The 23122-nt window shown below is 46.2% G+C and overlaps 1 protein-coding gene across 7 annotated transcripts in view; it reads left to right on the top strand.

Annotated features, from left to right (window-relative positions):
- Nucleotides 1-23122, top strand: part of Foxn3 (forkhead box N3) — a 386273-nt gene that overhangs the window by 174865 nt on the left and 188286 nt on the right. For all 7 annotated transcript variants that reach the window (XM_085697820.2, XM_085697824.2, XM_085697825.2 and 4 more), the window contains one exon: nt 1437-1993. In XM_085697820.2, the coding sequence (XP_085553946.2) occupies nt 1451-1993 (543 nt within the window). In that variant the 5' untranslated portion in view covers nt 1437-1450. The remainder of the gene's footprint in view (nt 1-1436; nt 1994-23122) is intronic.

Raw genomic sequence — 23122 nt, forward strand, 5'->3', positions numbered from 1 at the left:
TTGTTGTCCTTGTTTATACTTTTCAAATGTAATTAAAGTTACAGTTTTTCCCTAGGATTTTTCTGTAGGACAAAATAAAACCAACCAATCAAACCAATGGCTTCTGGTTACAGTTTCACCTCCAAGACCCTGAGGTGGGTCTTTTTATGGGATTGGAAGTAACTCTCTTTGCCTTCCCTCCCGTCTCTATTATTTTTCCTTACATTGAAAAAGATCACATTTATTATATATATGCACATATGTGAGCACATATGCATGTATTATGTATATGTGCACATGTATGTCTGTATGTATATATGGGAGTACGTGATTGCCACAGTGCACATGTGGAGCTTAGGGGACAAATTGCTGAAGTTCTCTCTTTGCATTCTCTCTTCTTCACATCCTGTAGGTCTGGGAGCTGAAACTCAGGCCATTGGGCTCAGCAGCAAGGGCCTTTACCTGCTAAGCTGTCTTGTCAACACTCTTCTTTTTTGTTTGTTTGTTTGTTTTGTTTTGTTTTTTTGTTTTTGTTTTCTGAGACAGGGTTTCTCTGTGGCTTTGGAGCCTGTCCTGAACTAGCTCTTGTAGACTAGGCTGGCCTCGAACTCACAGCAATCCGCTTGCCTCTGCCTCCCAAGTGCTGGGATTCAAGGTGTGCGCCACTACCGCCCGGCAACACTCTTCGTTTTTTAAGACTGGAGCTCAGGTAGTCCAGCTTGGCCTTGAACTCTCAATCTTCCTTTTTGATTTTTTCAAAACTGGCTTTTTTTCTGTAGCTTTTGAGCCTGGAACTAGCTCTTGTAGACTGCACTGGCCTCGAACTCACGGAGAGCCAGCCACCTGCCTCTGACTCCCAAGTGCTGGGATTAAAAGCGTGCGCCATCCCGCCCGGCTGAACTCTCAATCCTCCTGCCATGGCCTCCAGAATGCTGGAATTGCAGGTGTGCTGGGATTACAGTTGAGTGCACACCTTCAGACCTGGCGTTTCTGTTTTTCTTTCTGAGGAGGAGAAACAAGGAGACTGGAAATACAAAACCATAGTAATTGTCTGTTACACATATTTTGTTGGGTTTATCCTGAGTCTTTAAAGAAATCCGCATGTTATGGATGTGTGTGCATTATAATAGAGGATCAGAGATGCCAAATAGTAATGTTCTCTCTCCTCTGGTCACAGGGAGCAACTGTAGACCCAAGGAGAAGCTGCTTATGATGAATTTGCGCATTAAAAGTGCCACCTATGACTCCAGTTGCCACTGTGCTGCTGACATACTGAGCTCATTTTTCTCCATTGTGTAACTGTATGGTGGGCTTGTGTGACTTCCGTGTGGATGTCCTATGAGGCCGTCACCATGTAACTGAGACCCGGATCGGGGAGAGGGAGTTAGGCGGGACCTCACTCTGATTTCTGTTCTGCATTTCTCCAGCTCCTCACTTCTCTTTGCTGTCCTTCCTAGGAGCCTTCACGTAAATGGGTCCAGTCATGCCTGCCAGTAAGAAGCCGGAGAGCTCAGGAATCAGTGTGTCCAGTGGACTGAGTCACTGTTACCAGGGCAGCGGATTCTCCAAGGCCCTCCAGGAAGATGATGACCTGGACTTCCCTCTGCCTGACATAAGACTAGAAGAGGGGACCATGGAAGATGAAGAGCTGACCAATCTGAACTGGCTGCACGAGAGCAAGAACTTGCTGAAGAGCTTCGGGGAGTCGGTCCTCAGGAGTGTCAGTCCCGTCCAGGACCTGGATGATGACACTCCCCCCTCCCCCGCCCACTCGGACATGCCCTATGATGCCAGGCAGAACCCCAACTGCAAGCCCCCTTACTCCTTTAGCTGCCTCATATTTATGGCCATCGAGGACTCTCCGACCAAGCGCCTGCCAGTGAAGGATATTTACAACTGGATCTTGGAACATTTCCCGTATTTTGCGAACGCACCTACTGGGTGGAAAAACTCAGTGAGACATAATTTGTCGTTGAATAAGTGTTTCAAGAAAGTGGACAAAGAGAGGAGTCAGGTATGTTGCCTGGGTCACCTGGAACTGGATTTATTTTTTGTTTTAACCTGAAGAGGTTTTTTTTTTTTGGCATTAAAAATGGATGCATTGTCACTATGCTGAAGTAGTTATGAGTGGATAATTTAACACCTTAGATAGTTGTGAAAAACTATCTTTTCTTACATGTATTGGTTAATGCTTTTTTTGTTTTTGTTTTTGTTTTTGTTTTCGGGGGATCAGTTTCTTGAGAGGGTACCGTGATACAATTTCACATAATTTTACAACTGAGGTTTGTAATTTTACAATTCAGTGTCTTCATGTCTTCCTTCCACGTGGTTGGCTCAGTTTGGTTTTAAAGTTCAAACATCTATGTGGCATTACACAGTCTGTTAATGGGGGGGGCGTTATTTAAGGAAAATTGGCTCTTTCTGAATATTGGGAAAAGACAATGTCTCAGGCTTCTGGAATAAGTGGAAGATGATGATTTTTTGAGACTTAAATATACTGATTTATTCTAGGACCAATCAGAGACTGGAGGTGTGGGTGACTTTTATGAAATTCAGTGTGTATGTAAGTGTTTGGCAATGTGGAAACTCTACTAATATGAGTCCTGACTTCGGCTGAGGTTCCCATTAGAGACTGACTTTAAAACGTTTAAAGTTTTTTTTTTTAAATTATTTTTTACTTTGTGTGTGTGTGTGTGTGTGTGTGTGTCTACAAACATGTCCGAAAGTGCAGGGGCTTTCAGAGGCCAGAAGTATCTGAAGTACTTAGCTCAATATACAGTTGGTCATGAGCCATCCAATGTGGGTCCTGGGAACTGACCTTGGGTCTGCTGCCAGGCTGTGGGCAGACCATGGGCGCTCTTAACTGCTGAGCCATTGGTCACCATACTGCTGACATCAGGGATGTGCCCGTCTCTATATTCATGAGCTGCCTTCTTTCCTGGGTCCTTAGCTTTATGTGTATCTGTGATGATCAAGGTGCCTCTCCTGTAGTGAAATCTGTTATCCTTGGGAACTCAGTCTCTCCTTTTTCTCAGGTTAATGACTTGACTGGGTTCCATTCTTTCAGATAATTTTAAAAACTTAAAAACTGCTCTCCTTCAAAGAACCAGGCTGTGACATTAAACACGTTTGTATAGGTTACTTGTTAGAGGCAAGAGAGGGAAAGCCTGAACCAGCAGTTCTAGGCTTAGAATGTGGACAAGGAAGTGCTCAGCAGGCCCTGGAGCCGCATGCCACTGAAGAAACCGCGAAAGGGGCCTTTAGCTCCATGTCATCCTTCCTGCAGGTTACAGCATGCCTGCCTCTCCGTGTCTGACATAGCACCACTGCACATAAAAGTAATTCAGCTAGTGTGTGTGCAGTCTAAGTGTGCAGTGAGACTCGCAAAGACGATTCATCATCCTGCCCTGCTAGCAAGCACTGGATGGTGTCCGCAGAGATTACCAGGAGGGTCTGCCGAGCGCCCAGGGGATTCTGGGAGACTCATTTTTCCAGGGGTGTTGGCTGTCAATCTGGGCAGATGCTGATACCTGTTGACAGGGAGTGTTTTTGAAGGACCTGAGATTGTTAATCTTCCAAATTGTTGAGTTCTGGCTTTGCAGCCCAGGTGCTGACCTGTATTGACATGTTTTTGATCAAATGCCAGTCAGTTTTGTGGCTGAAGGTTGGTTCCCAGTGTTTTGATGCTGTTAAAACAAAGCTACAGTTGTGAGTTGCTCCCCCAACCCCTGCGAGCCCCCCCCCTTTTCTTCTCTTTCCTGGGGTGAGCAGGAGGCCTCTGGTGACTGACTGTTCAAGTGTCAGGCATACTCAGTACTGCCGGGCCCTAGCCCTGGCCTGTTTCCTGGGGGTTTTCTCCTGGATTTGCTGAGTAAAAGGGAAGGCATCCTTGCTGATACAGTGCCCAGTGAGAGTCCCCTGGGCTCTGTAGATACACTTGTTTTCTTCCCAGGGAGTTTTACTTTGGCACTAGGTTCAACCTCAGCACAAATGGCCAAGCACACCCAAATGTTTGTGAGGAACACGGTAGATGAAGGTGAGGATAGAAGCCAGGCGTGTTACACCCACCCAGTTAGCTGAGGCACCTTCCTTTCTGTTTGTTTGTTTTTATGTTTTGATATGTTTTGGAAACTGGAGAACACAGTTTTAAGCTTGGCATAGCAGTGGGAATGTGGAATCCAGTGTGATCCTCATCCCTGAGGGCTTGGAACGTAGACCCTGCTGGACAACTGTTTGGCTGGGCCCCTGGAGCAGGAAGGAACAGAGATTGCATCAGTCACCGAAGGCACTTCAAACTGTTACCATTTCTCAGGCCCCTCCCTGGAGATTTGGTTCTGAGGCTGGGAAAGTTGGTTGTTGAGAGGCTTCTAGGTACCTAGGTAAGGCCCCACACCAGGGAGGGATCTTTCAGGGCTCACTTCTCACTTGCTGGTTTGTTTGTTTGTTTTTGTTTGTCTTGCTAGGAGCACACTAATAGCCTAGGTTGGCCTTGAATTCAGCTGTGGGTGACTTTGAATCGACCCTCTTGCCTCCCCTCCCAAGAGCTGGGGTTACAGGCCTGTGTTTGTTTGTTTGTTTGCTTTTTCTGAGTACTCAGATTTTATCAGGAACCTTGTCCCACAATAAAGTCAAGAGAAAATACAGCTTTGCTTCTGTCTTGTTTCTCAAAGTGCTTCAAAAGACATATTACATTAGCTGTTGTTTTTTAATCATGGATGTTTTCTAGCTGGCAGAAGTGGATAGAATGATATGAATTTGTGTTCCTGTCACCCCCATGATCTGTGTCTAGAGTTAGTGTTTAACGAGAATTGTCTGGTTTCATTCATTTTCGTTGCTGTTGCTACTACTGAAGTACTTTGAAGAAAACTGAGGTTGTGAGTCATTTTATTTCAACAGGCTGTAGTGGGCAGGAGACTAAGCCATAGTTGGTTCCATAGTCGCAATGGTAGTGTGTCTGTCTAGTCCTCATTTCCCCCATCCCAGGCTCCCAACTGCCCTCCCAAGTTAAGAGAAGTCACCTAAGCCGGGTATTAAAATATCCAAGGTGGTTACCAACATGGTTAAGTGTTTGAATTAGGACCCCAACATGGCTTACACATGGTTCCACTGGTTGGGATGTTGTGTTCAGTTTTCATTTGTTTGATTCTATTGCACCGCATCCCTTCATTTCCCATTATTTCTTTCCCTGTTTTTGTTTTTGTTTTGTTTTGTTTTGAGACAGGGTTTCTCTGTGTAGCCTTGACTGTACTGGAACTCAGGGATCCGCCTGTCTCTGGCTCCAAAGTGCTGGGAATAAAAAAGCCTGTGCTATCACCACCCACCTCTCCCTCCCTCCTTCTGCCAAAGACACCCATCTCTTGGTCTTCAGTGCATCTTACATCCTGCCTGCCTCCTTGTAGTGTCCTTGAATTTGTCTCCATTCTGCTGGGAGGGAAGTGAACTCAGACGTCTGCTGACTTCTAGGCTCCTTCCCTGGGAACTCTGTAGAAGAAGGTCCGTATCCCCTGAAACCTGCTTTACTTGCTTAGAGGATGCTGCCCTCAAGCCTGGTTCATGTGGGTTGGCTGTTGCCTGTTCTGTGAACTTCTTTCATCCTACCAGATTATCAATGAGTGATCTTTGCTCAGATCAATCAAGGTCATATTGTTGTTCTTTTAAAAGTCTGGGATCATGTTCTTTTTTTTCCTTTTTCTTTTTGATACAAACCTTAGGACTTGTACTTAGCACGCACTGACTTCTCTGGGGACTTCAAAATGAGAAGTAAAAATGCAGTTAATTTTTATAGACTAGACGAGAATGGAGCAGGTATGTGTGCTTCTATTTCCGTGCTTTTTATTTGTTTCCCCTCTTGCTGTTTTAACAAAAAATATTGTCGTCACCAGAAGGTTTATAAAGGAAACACAGTGGTTTATAAACACAGAAGTTTATAAAGGAGTACACAGTGTGCTTGTAACGTATGAGGCTGACTGCTTTGAATACAGCTTTGGCCTACAGAGGTGGCTGCGTGGCATCGCTGAACGGGACTGAGGAGGGAACAGGACTCGGATTCTGGTGTTGGTGGTTGGCGGTGCCTGGACATCCTGGTACCTCAGTTTTCTTGTGTGTAGAGGCAGTCATTCATTGGAAGTAGCACAGTGCTGTTTAACCTTGGGGTCTTTGACGTCTGAGGTAGTTGACCCACTACCTGAATTCGTTGGCAGCATATTAAGTGCTAATGAATACTGTGTTTGTCTAGGGAGATTTCTTGAGATTTTGCTTAGGTTGGTTCCCACCCCTCACCCCCACCCCCGCCCCCAATTCCTTTTCCCTCTATCTTCTTTCATTCGATTGAGCACGCTAAGCAAGGTCATCATAATCACAGTGGCATGGCCATATGATGCCTGGAGGGAGCACTCGTGCCATTGCATAGGAGACAGGTACAGTCCCGATTAATTCTGGGAATGCAGCATAAAGAACTATAGCGGGTCAACCGCAGAGGTAGAGTAAGTGTAGAGACTGTTTTTGTACTCTTGATGGAGCAAATGCTGTCTTCCCAGTAGACGCAGAGACTTGCCTTTGCACCAGGCGTACTGCCACTTGGCTGCTGGTCTCAGTCTATGTTCCAGCTCCCTTGCCTCCCAAGACCCCTGTGTTGGGGTTGGGCCTACTTAGCCCCCCTGCCTATGTAGGAAGCACACACTCATACTCTCCTCTTCTTGTCCTTGTCTCTGTGATTATTCTGTCCTCTGAGCACCTCCTAGTGGATATGATTCTTTTGGTTTGGTTTTGGCTTTTTGAGACAGGGTTTCTCTGTGCAGCCCTGGCTGCCCTGGAAGGCATTCTATAGACCAGGCTGGCCTGCCTGCCCCTGCTTCCCGATTGCTGGGATTAAAGGCATGCTGCACCATGAGCTAACACTTAATATGGTTTCCTTTATGCATAGTGACCTCTTACTTCTGCCTTCTTTTGGAACCCAGAATATTTCTGTTTCTTGTGACCCTGGCTAGTATATCTGTTTAACTAGTGATCTCTTTAGGAGGACGACTGCCCAGCCCTGCCTTGCCCTTACTTGCCGTGCCTTCCCTTGCCCTTACTTGCCATGCCTTCCCTTGCCATGCCATGCCTTTCTTCTTTCTTTGCTCACAGTGCTCTTTGGAGGACAGCACAGACTGGCCCTGACGTATTATTAGCCACAATGTCACTGGAATACGGAGAAATGTGAGGCGGTGTGGGAGATGCTTCCGGGGCCAGTGATGGCCCATCAGTGCCTGTGAGGGCTGCTATTTCCTGCTGTGTGTCTGATGGAGATTTGGGCATGTGAATGTACCATTCTTGCTCAGGACTCTCCTCAGCTCCCTGGTCCATGAGCTCTCCATCGAGCTCAGATGAGAGGTGCCGCGTATAGTGTAGAAGATAGGTAGAATTTATTTCAGAGTAAAGTGGGGTACCCTCAGGAGTTGAAAGTGGACACTGACCAAAGGTGCCATCACATAGGGATTAGAGTGGACAATAGCCAGAGAGACCATTGTGCTGAATAAATAAGTGATAGTGCACTTTTGGAAGATAATTGAATGTACTTATTTACTCCAAGACCAGTCAGACTCCTTTATGAAATCTGGTGTATTATGGGTTGAGGTAGACTATGCTATTTCTTAGTGTCTGGTGCTGATGGTGTTCCTGGTGGGTGTTTCTTCCTAGGAGATTGATAGGCCCATTTGAGTTAATTGCGCACTCTCTTGTGTGTGTGTGTGTGTGTGTGTGTGTGTGTCCCTGTGTCCATCCGTCCGTCTTTCTTACTGTCTAGCCCTGACTGGCCTTAAAGATGTGTGCCACCACATCTGACTACATTATTTTTAATTATGTCTGTGTGAGTGTGTGCATATGACTGCAGATGTTGGAAGAGACCAACATCTGATTTCCAGAGCTGGAGCTACAGACAGTTTGAGCTACCCGATAAAGATTCTGGTAACTGAACTCTTTGCAAGAGCAGTATTTGTTCTCTGGAGTCATCTCTCCAACCCCCATTTGGATTAACTCTTAAGGGACAATACTGTGTCTTTGCTCTTTATCGGATTGCCTCTGCCACATTGTAACCTAGGGATCTTTTAGGCGGTTTGGAATATCATGTCAAATGAGAGCTCTTCTTTTGGATATTAAGTCATGGGACAGAGTAGATTAAAAAATAGGGAAAGAAAATGTAGACCCTTTGAAGTCTAGCCACACCGGAGGAAATATTAACAGCCCTGACCAAAACCTTCGTATCTCTAGTCTCCTTGCCAAATTTTTTTTAAAAAGTTGATTTGTGTTTTTTGAAACAGGATCTCACCATGTACTTCTGGCTAGCTTGGAGCTCCCTGTGTAGACCAGGTTGACCTTGAACTCTGAGAGCTCTGCCTCCCCAGTGCCAGGGTGAAAGCTGTGTGTATTTGAAATCTTTAGAAGCTGCAGTTAAGGTGCCTCCTCCTTTCACTGGGTACTTGGCAAGTTTTAAAGGATACTTTTGGATTCTCTTTAGAGACCGTGATACTTTCCCTTTCTTTAAAGTCTTCCTCAGCAGGGTGGCAGGAGTTGGGGTCCAGAGCTGTTTGTGAAGGAGGAGGGGTGGCCTATCAACCCTCACGACCTTAGGGAAAGCATGTTTAGTATCTGAAATTGGAGGAAGGTAAACTTCGAGCTCAGAAGCAGGCAGGCCACATGGTAGGGCCTCTGGACAACTGTATGAGGGAGGCCTTCTAGTAAGGGTTAATATAGTACTTCATCAAAGGGATAATTAGTCTTCCCCTCGCCTTAGCATATCTTCAGGTGAATCAGCTCCGCTGGGGGTGTGGGTGGAGTAGGGGAGGCCTGGCCAGGTGACTGACATGTCTAGTAGCCAGCTTAGGTGTGTTGGTTAGTTTTCTTTCGTCAACTTGGCACAAGCTGAAGCTACCTGAGAAGAGGGTGTGACAGCCGAGAAAAACGTCCCCATTAAGAGTCTCTTGTCGGCAAGCCTCTCGGGGCATTTTCTTGATCGTTGATTTGATGTGAGAGGTCCAGCCTACTGTGGTCAGTGCTGTCCTCGGGCAAGTGGTCCTGGGCTGTCTAAGAACTCAACCTGAGCAAGCCAGGAGGAGCAGGCAGTAAGCAGCATCCCCCCATGTGCTCTGATTCCACTCTTGCCTGGGCTTCCCCCATGAGGAACTATAACCTATCCGTCAGATGCTCCTCCCTCCCCAAGTTGCTTTGATTTTAGTGTTTATCACAGCAATAGGAAACAAACTAGGACTGGAGGGGATAATGGTATATAATGCTCAACTCTGCTCTTTGGAGCAGATCAGAAAGTCATGTCTCCACCCGGGGCCATAGTGTTTCATTCTTGTGGGCTCCTGGCACGGAAGGGGCAGTTTCAATGTTTTCCTGTTACCAGGGCAACAGGAGGCGAAGTCCAAGCAGAACATGAGGGAGAGATCTGTCTTCATTTGCTTCCAAGACTGCCAGTCCCTTTCTACGTATCTCACAGAAATCTTTTCTTTTTTTCTTTATATAAAAATTTTATTATTATTTTATGTGTATAGTGTTTTGTCTGCGCACATGCCTGTGGACCACATGCACGCCTGACCCTAAAGGTCAGAAGAAGTTGCTGGAACCCTTGAAACTTGAGTTAAAGACAGAGGTGAGGCACCATGTGGGTACTGGAAATGAAACCTAAGTCTTCCAGAAGAGCAGCCAGTGCTCTTGATTGCTGAGACGGTGCCCCGTCCTCTGATGGAATCTCCAGGCAGGCGTCCTCTGTGGTTCCTGCAAATCATTGACCCCTGTTGGCCGTGTTTCCTGACTGATCCTGTCCATATGTTCCTTCCATTCTCTGTTCTTGTGGACGGGCTCCTTCTTCATCCTCTGTATAGCACGTGAAGACACATACCTGCCTGTTATCCCTCTCAAGTCTAGCTGTTTGTCTGTTTGCTCATCCATCCATCCATCCATCCATCCATCCATCCATCCATCCATCCAGTGAACTTCAAAGTCCCCAGTTTTCCTTTTTGAAGTCCATAACTCTAGAGGTATAAAGTGAACTCTATTATTATTACAGGGGAATTGTATCTTTTTCTGAGTTATTAGCCTCACGAGTAAAATAATTTAGCCACTGGGGGTTGTAGCTCAGTGGTAGAGCACTTGACCATCATGCATAAAATTCTAGGTTCAACCTCTAGGGGGAAGGGACTTTAGAAAACACCACCTTAAGAGGAAGCTCAGGGGTAATTTTATTAGCATTTGAGAGGATAAGAACAGGGCAGGCAGGTTGTATATATCGCAGTAGCTGCTGGGGGGCAGGAGATGGGTAGGAGAAAAGCTTTAGGCATGCCTTGTGAACTAGGGTCCAAGAAGGAGGTGGGCTCAGCAGTGAGGTTAGTAAGCAGCTACACGGGGAAGAGAGAGAAAAAAAAAATCCAAACTCAGGACACTAATGTTTAGGACTTTGACCCATTTCTGAAGAAGAGACAGAAAGGGAAATGAACTTAGAAGAGCAGTCAGTCTTGGCAGTGAAGGTGTGTGTAATCGCCGGGACGGGGGACGGGGCTTCCCGGGCACACACACGATATCTCCTTAAGGGAGTCATTATTCTTTCCGTCACCTTAATTTGTCTTCAACTGAATCAGCTTCCCATGATCTCCTGTACAGGTGATGGACAGACCCTCTTGGATTTCCTCTTAAAGGAGTTTATATAGTATGTAATATTTGGGACAGTTTGGAATATCAGGTTTCTGTCCAGGGCCAGAGGCAACATTCTGTTTTTTGACCTGGAGGAGGTAGCTGTCCCTTAGGGGGCCTCAACAAAGGCCCCCCAAATCCACCTTTTCATAGGTGTTTTGCATCCTAAGGAGGGGTAGAGCTGATAGTCCTCTTTCTGTGTTGCCAGAAAACAGGGAAGTGGGGTCCAAAGCTCATTGTGTCTGTCCTCAGTGGTCTCGGAGTCTGCTGCCTGCCCAGCTACCGACAACAGTGAGCCCTGCTCACAGGGCTTCCTGTCCTTATGAACTCTACCTACAAAACACAGCCCCTTTTTCCCCCCATTTTTTAATTGATATTTATTGAGTTCCATATTTTTCTCTGCTCCCCTCCCTGCTTCTCCCCTCCCTCCAGGTTCTCATGCTCCCAATTTACTCAGGAGATCTTGTCTTTTTCTACTTTCTACTTCCCCTGTAGATTAGATCTATGTAAGTCTCTCTTAGTGTCCTCATTGTTGTCTACGTTCTCTGGGATTGTGGTTTGTAGGCTGGCTTTCTTTGCTTTATGTTTTAAAATCACCTATGAGTGAGTACATGTGATAATTGTCTTTCTGTGTCTGGATTACCTCATGCAAAATAATGTTTTCTAGCTCCATCCATTTTCCTGAAAAATTCAAGATGTCATTATTATTTTTTTTTTTTGCTGTGTAGTACTCCATTCGAAGGGCATTTAGGTTGTTTCCAGGTGCTAGCTGTGACAAACAAATGTGAACATAGTTGAGCACGTGTCCTTGTGGCACGATTGAGTATCCTTTGGATATATACACAATGGTATTACTGTGTCTTGAGGAAGGTTGTATTCTAATTTGCTGAGAAATCGGCACACTGATATCCAAAGGGGCTGTACAGCTTGCATTCCCACCAGCAATGCAGGAGTGTTCCCTTTTCCCCCACAACCTCTCCAGTATAAGTTGTTATCAGTGTTTTAGATCTAGGCCATTCTTATAGGTATAGGATGGAATCTCAGAGTTGTTTTGATTTGCATTTCTCTGATGGCTAAGGATGTTGAACATTTCCTTAAGTGTCTTTCAGCCATTTTAGATTCCTCTCAGAACAGAGCTTTTTAGCTGGTGAAACTTCTCCAGGAAAGCCCTTGGTCTGTCATCTCAGTGCTCCATCTCCCTTTCACTGTCTGTGTCCTGTTTCTCCCGTCTTCGCTTTCCTGGGTCCTAAGTACGTGTTCTGTAGGTCCTACAGCGTCTTTTCCCAGGAAGATTCTGATGTCCCCCGTGAGGGTCTGGCAAGGCCCCTGGGACACTTGCCTCTCTTGGACCAAGGGCCCCATCAGTCTGGATACCAGCATCCCTGACTCCTGGTTGTGGAGAATCAAGGCTTTCTCGAGTCTGAGGCTTCTCCTCAGCAGACTGCCGACAGATTGCTTTTCTGCCCTTCCCTGTCAAGCTGAAAATGCCTTGGGGTTTCCCTTTGAAATCATTTTAGCTGCAGGATAGTTCTCACAGTAAGTAAGAGGAGGCCAGCACACCTGAAAGGCCTGCGGTTTGCTTCTTTCAAAAGAAGCGATGAGTGCTTAGGTTAATCTGCGCTCTTAAATTTCATGTGATGCTGGGGCTGGATGTCCGGGCTGTACTTGCTCTGCCGCCTGCCCTGTCCACCCGACTCTCCACTCCGTCGTCCAAGTCCTGCTCATTTAAATGCTGGCAAGATGGTGGGCAGTGGTAGCCTTCATGGAAAGTTCCACTGCTTTTGACACTTGAAACAGAAAATTTGAAAACCCTTTAAAGGTTGGCCAGGCGCTATGGGTGCACACCCATAGGCCCGGCACCTGGGAGGTGCAGGCTGGAAGATCAGCCCTGGGAGGGAGAGCAGCCTCTGGTGTGTGGTGAGCTTGTACGCAGCCTAGAGTATGTGAAACCCCGTCTTCAAACAAGACAGAGAAGCCCCCCAAACAGAAATATGGAGCGCGTGCTGCTACTATAGTGCATATCTCATTGCCACTGGGTCTGTGCACAGTTTGGCTTCACCAGTTTTAATTTATTTGTGATTTCTCTCGGTGCATAATAAATATCTTGACTTTGTATTTCCTCCCACACTGGCCTCTTTCAGACCGGCAGTGTGTCTTCCAATTCTGCCTTCATGATAACAGGCCATTAGTATCCTGCATCTTAGTAGCATCTTCAGGAGAAATTATTTGTGGTGTTGAAGGGCCGAGGAAAAAGTGAGGTTTTGATTCTTGTGGGCGCTAACGTTCCAAGGAGACAGAATGTAGAATCAAAATGCACAAGCCACCGGTAGTCCCAGAAGCGTGCGGGACCAGTGCCTGTTTGGTACCAGGCTAAGGCAGCCAGGGAGGTTTTCCTTCGCAGAGCGTGGCCTTAGGAGGTCAGGAAACATGATGATGGGCAAGTTAATATTCCAGGAGGGGGGAAACAAACGCTCCTGTTGTTAGCAGAGCAGCCCTGGTGTGCCCTGCAATAGGAGCAGATAGGACGAGGCAGGGCTGTTAGAGAAAAGGCAAATGCTGCTAACTTAAGCAAGCTAGCCAAGTGTTCTCTGTCACAGGGACGAGTCTCCTGCTGTTATTTTTAGCACGTTGCGTTGCTGGTTTCTGTTCAAGTCTTTCATGGTCCAACACGGCACCAGCTTGCACAGAGATGAAGGGGAAGACAAAGGGGGTCTATGAATTAGCAGTTGTTAGGGACTTTTCTCATAATATTGCTTTTTTTTTTATCTCATTGGCTATGTTTTGCTCACGTGATCTCTTTTAGCTACAAGGAAGGTTGGGAAATGTAGTTTTGTTGTGACCGTCCCCCCTCTCACCATGCCCCCATATTGATTCTATTACTAAGCCATATGGGGTCGTCTGTCACAAGGTCTGGATACTGAGACTCATGCTGCTGGACAAGAGATGTGTTGGGACAGTGTCAGCATGAAAGGAAAGAGTGGCTGGAAGTTTCTGGAAATAACATAGTGGAAGGGTGCAGGTGCAGGGACAACTTAAAGATGCCAGTGTTTCTTTAAAGTGGTCCAGTTAACTAGAATTTTACGTCAAGATATTCTGGTTCAATTGCGTTGAATATCTTCATAAGCAGTAACCTGATAGAGGTCAAGATGGTACACGTGCCAGGATGGCTAAGAAGGAAAGCAAGTCCCTTGTTGAGGATGGAGCCATGCCTAACGTCGTTCTTTAATAATAACTTGATGGTTTGCTCCACGAGATTACAGGCAGTTTCCAGAACAGAGTGCAACCTTTGATTCTGAGCTTGCTCTCCCGCCTGGGCATGTTTGAGTACCTGCGCCTTGAACTCAGCAGGAGGCAGTAAATACAGGCGGAGCTCCTGGCTGCTCTTGCTTCTCTCCCCTTCGAGCTAGCTCCTAGGGTGTGTGGGCTCTCCTCTGGACCCTAGGGGCTCTAGTCCAGTGTTCCCCTCCACTTCCTGGAGCTCTTTGAAGTGTCTCTTGGAGGGCTGTGGCTGTCCTCCTCTAGGGACAAGACCTCTAAGTGATTTAACTAATGTCATTAGCTGGAAGACACCCAGGTAGCAGAACCTTTGTATGTGCCGTTTTTAGACAGAAAGGTCAGATCATGTGAGTGCTGATTTCAGGCTGCCTGGCACAGAGCCAGGATGTAGAACACCCCCCCTACACACACACACTGCTGGTGTAAGTCCTGAGATGCCGGTGAATCAGCTGTAGATGATGTCATATAAGGCCATAGATAGTGTTTGCAGCTAAGCGCCGAGGACCTCAAAGGACACTTAGTTTGCAAAGTGAAAATCAGGCTTTGCGTCTGCCAAGGAAAGTAGTCTCCGTCATTTTAGCGATGGTTCAGGAATGGCTCATGCTTGTGAACTGTCAGGTGCTGGGTGACGACTAACCGGGTGACCTAGACTGTCCCCAGAATGGGGTGGAGATGAGGAGTGTGTGGGAGACAGCGCTTCTGTGTTGTGGGCCAGGCAGGTTATGTGTCAGGTGAGGAAAGTTGAAGAGGCTAGTGCAGTATAGAAGTGGGCAGGAAGTGGGCAGTGGGGGAGACTCTTCCGAGGAACTGACTGGGCTAAAACCCTGCAAAGGCTCCGGGGCAGGACAGCTGAGATGTCCAGAGAGCAGCAAGAAGGCTTCAGGAAGTGTATTCGAAATAGGAGAATCGGGCATTTAAAGGGACAGGAGCAGAGAACCTTTAGAGGCTTCTGAGTGCTCGCTCAGTTGTTCTGGCTTTTTGCAAGGTGAGAATCTGTAGGCACAGGTATAGGACTCACTTGGGTGGGGAGGTGGGGAGGAATTTGACAGTGTTCAGTCTGAGATAGGGTTTTGTTGTTAGAAATAGTCTTACCATGTAACGCTAGCTAGTCTTCAGCTCACAGAAACCCATCTGCCTCGGCATCCTGAGTGCTGGGATTAAAGGCATACACTGCTATGCCCAGAGGCAATATTTCTCTCTGTGTCGCTCTCTCTTTGTCTGTCTGTCTCTCACTCCCCCCTCTCTCTCTGTCTGTCTGTCTGTCTCTGTCTCTCTCTCTCTCTCGATAGTTTTTAGATATCTAAATAGAGTTATCAGATCAAAAGTTTGATATGTGAACTTGAAGCTCAGTGAGAAGTTGGAGGACTCATTAATGCATGGATAATGGAAATGAGATTCCTGGATTACCTCTCAATCAGGAAAAAAGTCAGACCTCTGTTTCAGCTCTTTGCTTTCTGCGGTAAGGATGCAACTCCTAAATGTGTCTAGAGTAGTCCTGTATCTCCGATATGATGAGATTTGCACTCTAGTACACGTCTATTTAGCATCCCGTTTAGCAAAGTCCCCTTCCCCAAGACTTCTGTGAGTTCTCTGGTCAGAGAAGGATTATTCTTGTATACGTGTCTCCATAGCAACGAGTTTGCAGTTGATATGGAAAGTAAGCAGTTGTCTTAGCAACGGAGTTACTGATGTGGTAGCTCCCTTGCTTTCCTGGAGTGGAGGGTGAGCTGACCAAACTAGCTCAAAGGCATCATGAAAGGCTACACAGACTGGCCCCACTGGTGTGAAAACTAGCCTAGCTTTAAGAGAGATCGCAGCCCTCTCCTCTTCTGGAGGAAGGGCGCTCTTGTAATAATTCAGCCAAAAGTAGTTGCTGAAATCAGACAAAAGCAGTTGCTATCAGTTGAAATAGATTATAAGAGGGTTTTCCTAGAGGAATGGTTTTGTTTACTTTGACAGAATGCTATTGTCAGAGCATACTTGGTTGCAATGAAAAGAGAGCCACCTCAGTTGGCTTAAGTAAAAGAACTATCCTAGGAATATAATAATCAGTCCAGCAGCCAGCACCCAAGGGCAGCACAGCTCACCTCAGGTCTAGTGTGGCTGGAACTGCTGTCCTTCTGTGATCACACAGACACTCTGCGTTGTCTTTTTCTGGGGATCTGGTCTGGCCTCCCGGCTTCTTCACGGTGGCTCCCAGTAACTGCCAGCTCCCACCTGTGTCTTGCTGTACTGGAATGTCTGGTTCCACCTCTGTGATGAGTGGTTCTGTCCCAGTGTGCAGTAAGCTGGTGCCCACCCTTGTCTTTGTGTGGTGCGCTTGTCATTTCAGATACCACCGAGACTTCCTGTTCTCCTGGGCAGAACAGGGGAAGGTCTATGGACTCAGAATCGCTGCTGGGAAGGCCGTCTTTCTGGGGCTCCGTAGAGTGAGGCCTGGTATAAGGCATTAGTGTGAAACACTAATGTCAGGCTTGAACTCTGGAGGCTAAGGCAGGTGTCAGGTTCAGGGGCCGGCCTGGGCTACAAAGTAAGACCTTATTTCCAAAACAAACAAACTAACCAACCAGCAAACAGCAGAACACGCACTCTGAGGCATTAGTGCACAGGACTTTGGCAGGTGGTCGATATTAGCACACCAGGGAACTTTAGGACTGCCCCAAGACTCCCTTCTGCTTCCTTACCGTACAGTGATGGTTAGATTTAGTGGTTGGTTTGACAGAATTTAGAAACACATGGGAAGAGAACCCAGGAATAGACTGTCCAGATGAGGTTGCCTATGGGCATGTGTCTGTGGATTGTCTTGATTACACTCACCCACTGTGGGTGGCACCATTCCCTGGGCTTGGGGTCTGGGGTTAGATGAAAAGGAGAAAGCTAACTGAAGACTCAACCCAGCATCTTCTCTGTGCTCTTGACTGTGGGGTCCCTGTAACGGTGGACTGTGACCTGGAATTGTGAGGTGAAGTGGACCCCCTTCCCCAAAGCCCTTTTCCTCCAATGGTTTAATCACAGCTCCTGGAAAGGAAACTAAGTCACATGGCCCCGATGCTGCCACTTCTCTGTCACCCGTTTACGTAGCCCTGCAGTGGCTGTCCCCCCAGCAACCACGGCTTTCTTTGGTGTCTCCTTCCTCCTGCCAGCTGCCCTCAGATGTCCTAGAGTCACGGGGAACTCGGGGCCCCTGATCCAGGGAGCAATAAGTACCAGCTGTCTTAATACACATTGTCCCAATTTTCCAGATCAAGAGATTGAGCAATTGTCTTGAGCACTGTGTACCAACCCATGTCATCATACTGTTTTCAAAATGGGGAGACAAGTGATTGATTACTCTCTGCCAGGGACGAGTGATAGAGAACTTTCACAAAACTCTGGTAGCCGAGACTGGGTGAAAATTAAAACAGACCGGGAAGGCACTGGGCGGTTGCCAAGGGGTTGGCCAGTGGCCAGAGTTATGTGGGTTGGTGCTTTGGAGGAGCAAATGGCCCATCCTGGATAGCAGTGTCGCTGGAGAGGCCTGAGGAGAAGAAAGGGCTGTATTAGCTGTTGTCTTCCTAGGGTCAGCTCTGGGGCTGGTGACAGAAGGAGGATCTCCCTCAGGCCATCAGCATTGGCTTAGGATAGAGGTGGAAATGACAGTGAGTGTGACATTGGAAACAGAAATCTCCACAGGGTTTGTTAGGGGCTCTTTGGAATGGTGAGAGCCGTCTGTATTTAGGGTCTCACAGCTTCCCAGCAGCTGCAAATTAGCTAGCACAGGCTTTTTACACAGGGAGTTGGAGGTTCCGAGAGCATCAGTGACTTGGCCAGGCTCTGGGCTACCATCTGAGACTTTCTTCAGTTTTGAGGCAGATGGTTCCTGTGGGAAAGGGGCCAGAGTGTAACCTCTTGAAGGATGCACTGAGGAGCTGGGAAGGACTCCATCCTGAAGGCAGTGGGGCTGGGGACCAGCTCATGGAGGAGCCCATGGCTGTTCCTGAGTGCAGGGTAACGTAATGGTGATTCCCCAGTGCCGTAGCTGCTGCTTCTCCATCAACAGTCTCTATTGCCCAGAAATGCATGGAGAAAAAGACCACAGCTGCCCTGAATGCTGCTGTCCCATAGAGTTAACTGTTATGGACCAGATTTCCTTTCTTTTTCTTTCTTTCTTTCTTTTCTTTTCTTTATTCTGTAAGCTATTTTCCTTCTATTGAAAATGGATTTTTCTCCTACACAACACATCTCGATCAGTCTCCTCTGCTGCCTCCACTCCCTCCAGTCTCTCTCCACTTCTTCTTCCATCAGATCCACCCCTCTTCTGTCTCTCATAAGAGAACAAATAGGCCTTCAAAGGATAATGTAGAATACAATAAGGTAAAACAAAAACTAACACATCAGATTGGGTAAATCAAGCAGACAGAAGGGAAAGGGAACAAGGGAAGGCTCAAGAACAAAGACCCACTCACTCATTCAGAAACTCAGGAAGCCCACAACAGTACCAAACTACCAAACTGGAAGCCGTGATATGTACACAAGCCCTGGAGGGTAAACAGAGAGAAGGAAAAAATATAAATAAAATAAAATGAAAAATATAAAAAATAATGGAGTAATTTAAAAAATGAAAAATTCCTGACATGACATTATGAGACAAGGAACCTGCTCCAGAGATGCCCTTGAGTTTGTTTTCTTTCTTTTTTTTTTAGAACCATTTTATTTTTATTTTTTTATTGATATTTATTGAGCTCTACATTTTTCTCTGCTCCCCTCTCTGCCTCTCTCCACCTTCAACCCTCCCCCAGGGTCTCAATGCTCCCAATTTACTCAGGAAATCTTGTCTTCTTCTACTTTCTTTTTCTTTTTTTTCTTTTCTTTCTTTTCTCTTCTTTTTTTTTTTTTTTTTTCCTTTTTTGGATTTTGGAGAGAGGGTTTCTCTGTAGCTTTTGGTTCCTGTCCTGGAACTCGCTCTTGTAGCACAAGCTGGCCTCGAACTCACAGAGATCCACCTGCCTCTGCCTCCCAAGTTCTGGGACTAAAGGCGTGCACCACCACTGCCAGGCATTTTTTTCTACTTTCTACTTTCCATGTAGATTAGATCTATGTAAGTCTCTCTCAGTGTCCTCATTGTTGTTTAGGTTCTCTGGGATTGTGGTTTGTAGGCTGGCTTTCTTTGCTTTATGTTTAAAAACCACTTATGAGTGAGTACATGTGATAATTGTCTTTCTGGGTCTGGATTACCTCATGCAAAATAATGTTTTCTAGCTCCATCCGTTTTCCTGCAAAATTCAAGATGTCATTATTTTTTTCTGCTGTAACACATTTTCCTTATCCATTCTTCGGTCGAAGGGCATTTAGGTTGTTTCCAGGTTCTGGCTATGACAAACAAAGCTGCTATGAACATAGTTGATGTAGCACAATTGAGCATCCTTTGGCTATACACCCAAAGTGGTATTACTGCGTCTTGAGGAAGGTTGTTTCCTAATTTTCTGAGAAATCGCCACACTGACATGCAAAGGGGTTGTACCAGCTTACACTCCCACCAGCAGTGCAGAAGTGTTCCCTTTTCCCCACAACCTCCCCAGCGTAAGTTGTCATCAGTGTCTTTGATCTTGGCCATTCTTTCAGGTGTAAGATGGAATCTCAGAGTTGTTTTGATTTGTATTTCTCTGATGACTAAGGATATTGAACATTCCCTTAAGTGTCTTTCAGCCATTTTAGATTCCTCTGTTGAGAGTTCTCTGTTTAGGTCTGTACTCCATTATTTTTATTGAATTATGTGATCTTTTGGTGTCCAGTTTCTTGAGTTATTTATATATTTTGGAGATCAGACCTCTGTCTGATGTGGAGTTAGTAAAGATTTCTTCCCATTCTGTAGGCTGCTGTTTTGTTGACTGTGTCCTTTGCTTTATAGAAGCTTCTCAGTTTCAGGAGGTCCCATTTATTAATTGTTTCTCTCAGTGTCTGTGCTGCTGGGTTATATTTAGGAAGTGGTCTCCTGTGCCCATGTGTTCAAGTGTACTTCCCACTTTCTCTTCTATAAGGTTCAATGTGGCTGGCTTTATGTTGAGGTCTTTGGTCCATTTGGACTTGAGTTTTGTGCATGGTGATAGATATGGGTCTATTTTCATTCTTCTACATGTTGATATCCAGTTATGCCAGCACCACTTGTTAAATATGCTCTCTTTTTTCCACTTGATATTTTTTTTTTTTTGCTTCCTTGTCAAAGATCAGGCATTCGAAGATGTGTGGATTGATATCTGGGTCTTCTATTTGGTTCCATTGGTCCTGCTGTCTGTTCTTATGCCAATACCAGGCTGTTTTCAGTACTGTAGCTCTGTAGTAGAGTTTGAAGTCAGGGATTGTGATGCCCCCAGAAGTTCTTTTATTGTACAAGTTGGCTATCCTGGGTTTTTTTGCTTTTCCAAATGAAGTTGAGTACCGTTCTTTCGAGGTCTTTGAAGAATTTTGCTGGGCTTTTGATGGGCATTGCGTTGAATCTGTCCCATCCCATTTTTAACATGGGTGCTGTGGAACTGAACGTGGGTCCTTATGCTTGTGCAGTAAGGGCTTTAGTGACTGAACCACTCCCTGGCCCTAGTAATCTATTTTATAAGCCCCTCAAATGATTATGCTGAAGTTTGTAGAACAGGGAGAAGCTTCAGGGGTTCCGAGTTCTGTCGTTCTGCTTTAATTAGGTAAGATTTTAATGATGTGCAGGGAGCTGTAATGTACAGTGTAACTCTCAAAGGATCAATGTGAATATCATATGTATCATCAGCTGTAAGCTGTGTGGTTTTGTTCGGACTCTCCCACTCCTCCTCAGCATCATAGATTATTTTACAGCAAATCAGAGACATCCTGCCCCTGTGTCACATGTATCTGTATGACTAGGGGACTTAAAGACACATGTAGCCTGCAACACCCACCTGCATTCCTGTTTATGACATAAAAGCTTAGTGTCAGAATGTACCCGCTTGTAACAAACTCAAAATTCTCAATGCAAAGTTCTTCTGTGGCATTTGATGGATGACCCTCTTGATCTCTTGCTAGTCAGTGCCCCTTGCTTGCCCCCAGCCCTTGAAGGAAACTTAGCTTCCTGCATGTCTTTCCCAGTCCTTTAGATTTTCCAGGCCTTCTGCTGTGATCAGGCCTCTACAGAGACACTGACTTCTGGCTGTCTCCTTCTGCCTGGGCGCTCTCCCTCCCTTTTCTCCGTTGGATGCCTTGTCTCTGCTTGGAAAACTCAGCTGACACTACACCTCGGCCAAATCTTGCTTAGATCCAGTTTATTTAAGGTTCATTTTATTTTTATTTGTATGTATGTTTGCATGTATGTAAGTGCATCTGCGTGTGGATGTCCGGAAGTCAGAAGAGGCTGTTGGATTCCTTGGAACTGGAGTTACAGGCTTTTGTGAATCCCTGTGGTTACTGCGAACTGAACCCAGGTCTTCTACAAGAGCAGCAAGTGCTCTCAACTGCTGAGCCAGCCATCCAGTCCTTGTCTCCCATGCCTGATTTAATTGCTCCCAGCATAGTCTGTCCATCATTTTGCAGTGAGTTCTCTGTCCCTTCCTGGTATTTCTCTCCCCACCCAAGACTCAGGGTAGGAAATGCGTCTGGTTTGGGTCCCTCTTGTGTACGAGACCAAGTATGAAACCTGGCAAATGGTAGGTCCTCATGAAATATGACATCATGGGGAAACTACAGCAGTTAATTCGGGCATTTTCTAAAACCTAAGTTGAGCTCTGGAACATTTGAGCGTTGACTGTCACACGTACGGGACGGAGGGCTCTGTAGGAGTTTGCTTCCCCTACACAGAACACCGCTTCTGATTCTTTTCTTAAAACACCAGTGCCTCTGATCCCATGGGTTTGCCCAAATTACCTGCCTTTTCCATCTCTGATGGCCGACAGACCCCTTCCTTCCTCTTGCTTCCATTGCTGTCACAGCAGCAGCGAGAAAAGACTCAGCACTGCGTGTGCTGCTGTGAGAGCTTTTTCCTGGTTGGAGAGAAGAGACAGTGCAGAGGATGGCACGCGGAACTGGCCCTTCCGTGCGCCAGTTTCTTTTGTCTGCCCATTAGAGTGAACTGGTGTGCAGCAAACGCTCTTGGCCTGGGACGTTCTCTGTAAGGCTGTAGTGGAGCTTTGCTGGGATCCTGGAGGGTGATGTGGGTCAACAGATGCAGAGTCAAGGTCTGTGGGGGAAAAGCAGATGCTAAACACCAGCACAGTGGTGCAGAGGACCTGCTCGCCTGCCTCGGTCTGATCCTTTCTTCTCTCCCTTTCTCTAAGAAGGACTCTGATTAACTGGGAAAGGACATGGCCTTATGAAATTTCCACATGCTTCGTTTTCCTTTGTATGTCTCTTCATGGAATTGTCAAATGTACTCTTGTTGTAAGTGATTTATCATTTCTGCTGTGACCTCTGAGGCTGCTCAAACTTGTGTGACTGTTTGTTTCACTAATTGTACAGAATGTCCTGGAAGGTTAGTCTTTGGCCCAGTCTGTATGTGGTGTCATGTCACCTGTGAATTGGCACTTAGGTCTGTACTGTGAGCACAGGGCGTGTTTGTTTCTTCTGGTATAAAGTGAAGAGTTCTAAAGTTTCTCAGAAGGTAAGGCAAGTGTGACCTGTGGAAGCATTTTATTGTTTGTTGTTGTTGTTTTTAAATTTTACCTAAATATCTGTTTTTATGAAGTCTGTGTTTGTTACTTTTGGTCTCTGGCATATTTTTAAGGATTTCCCCCCTCTGTAGAGATACATTTGAGAAGATTTCTTCCCTGAAATGAGATTAATAAGTAATAGTACTGGCATCACTCCTAAGTGATACTCTATATGTCTTGGAATTCATTCATTCATTCATTCTTTCAGTCAGTGTGGATTTAATGCATTAGAACAGGCTCATATCAGGCCCAGCGGAGGAAGATAAGGGTGTAGATCCTGCCTCAAGAAAACTCCAGCCTGGTAGGAGAGCCCACTTGGAGGTAGTGGTTGTGTAAGGTAGCATGTGCTCTGCTCCTTGGGGTGAGCGCTAGGAGGGTAAAGGAATGACTGCTGCCTCTGGGTCTTCGCGCAGACTGCTGATCGGGAAAGTATAGGCAACTCAGTGTGCTGGTCTGGTGTCAGGAGATCCGGTTCTGGAGCTGACTCGGTGGGACCAGCTAGCTCACTGATCTCCCGTAGCCTGTGTTGTTCAGTCAGGACGTGGGAGCCAGCTCTC

Source organism: Myodes glareolus, chromosome 11 (assembly GCF_982192425.1).
Source record: "Myodes glareolus chromosome 11, mMyoGla1.1, whole genome shotgun sequence".
Classification (NCBI taxonomy): Eukaryota; Metazoa; Chordata; class Mammalia; order Rodentia; family Cricetidae; genus Myodes; species Myodes glareolus.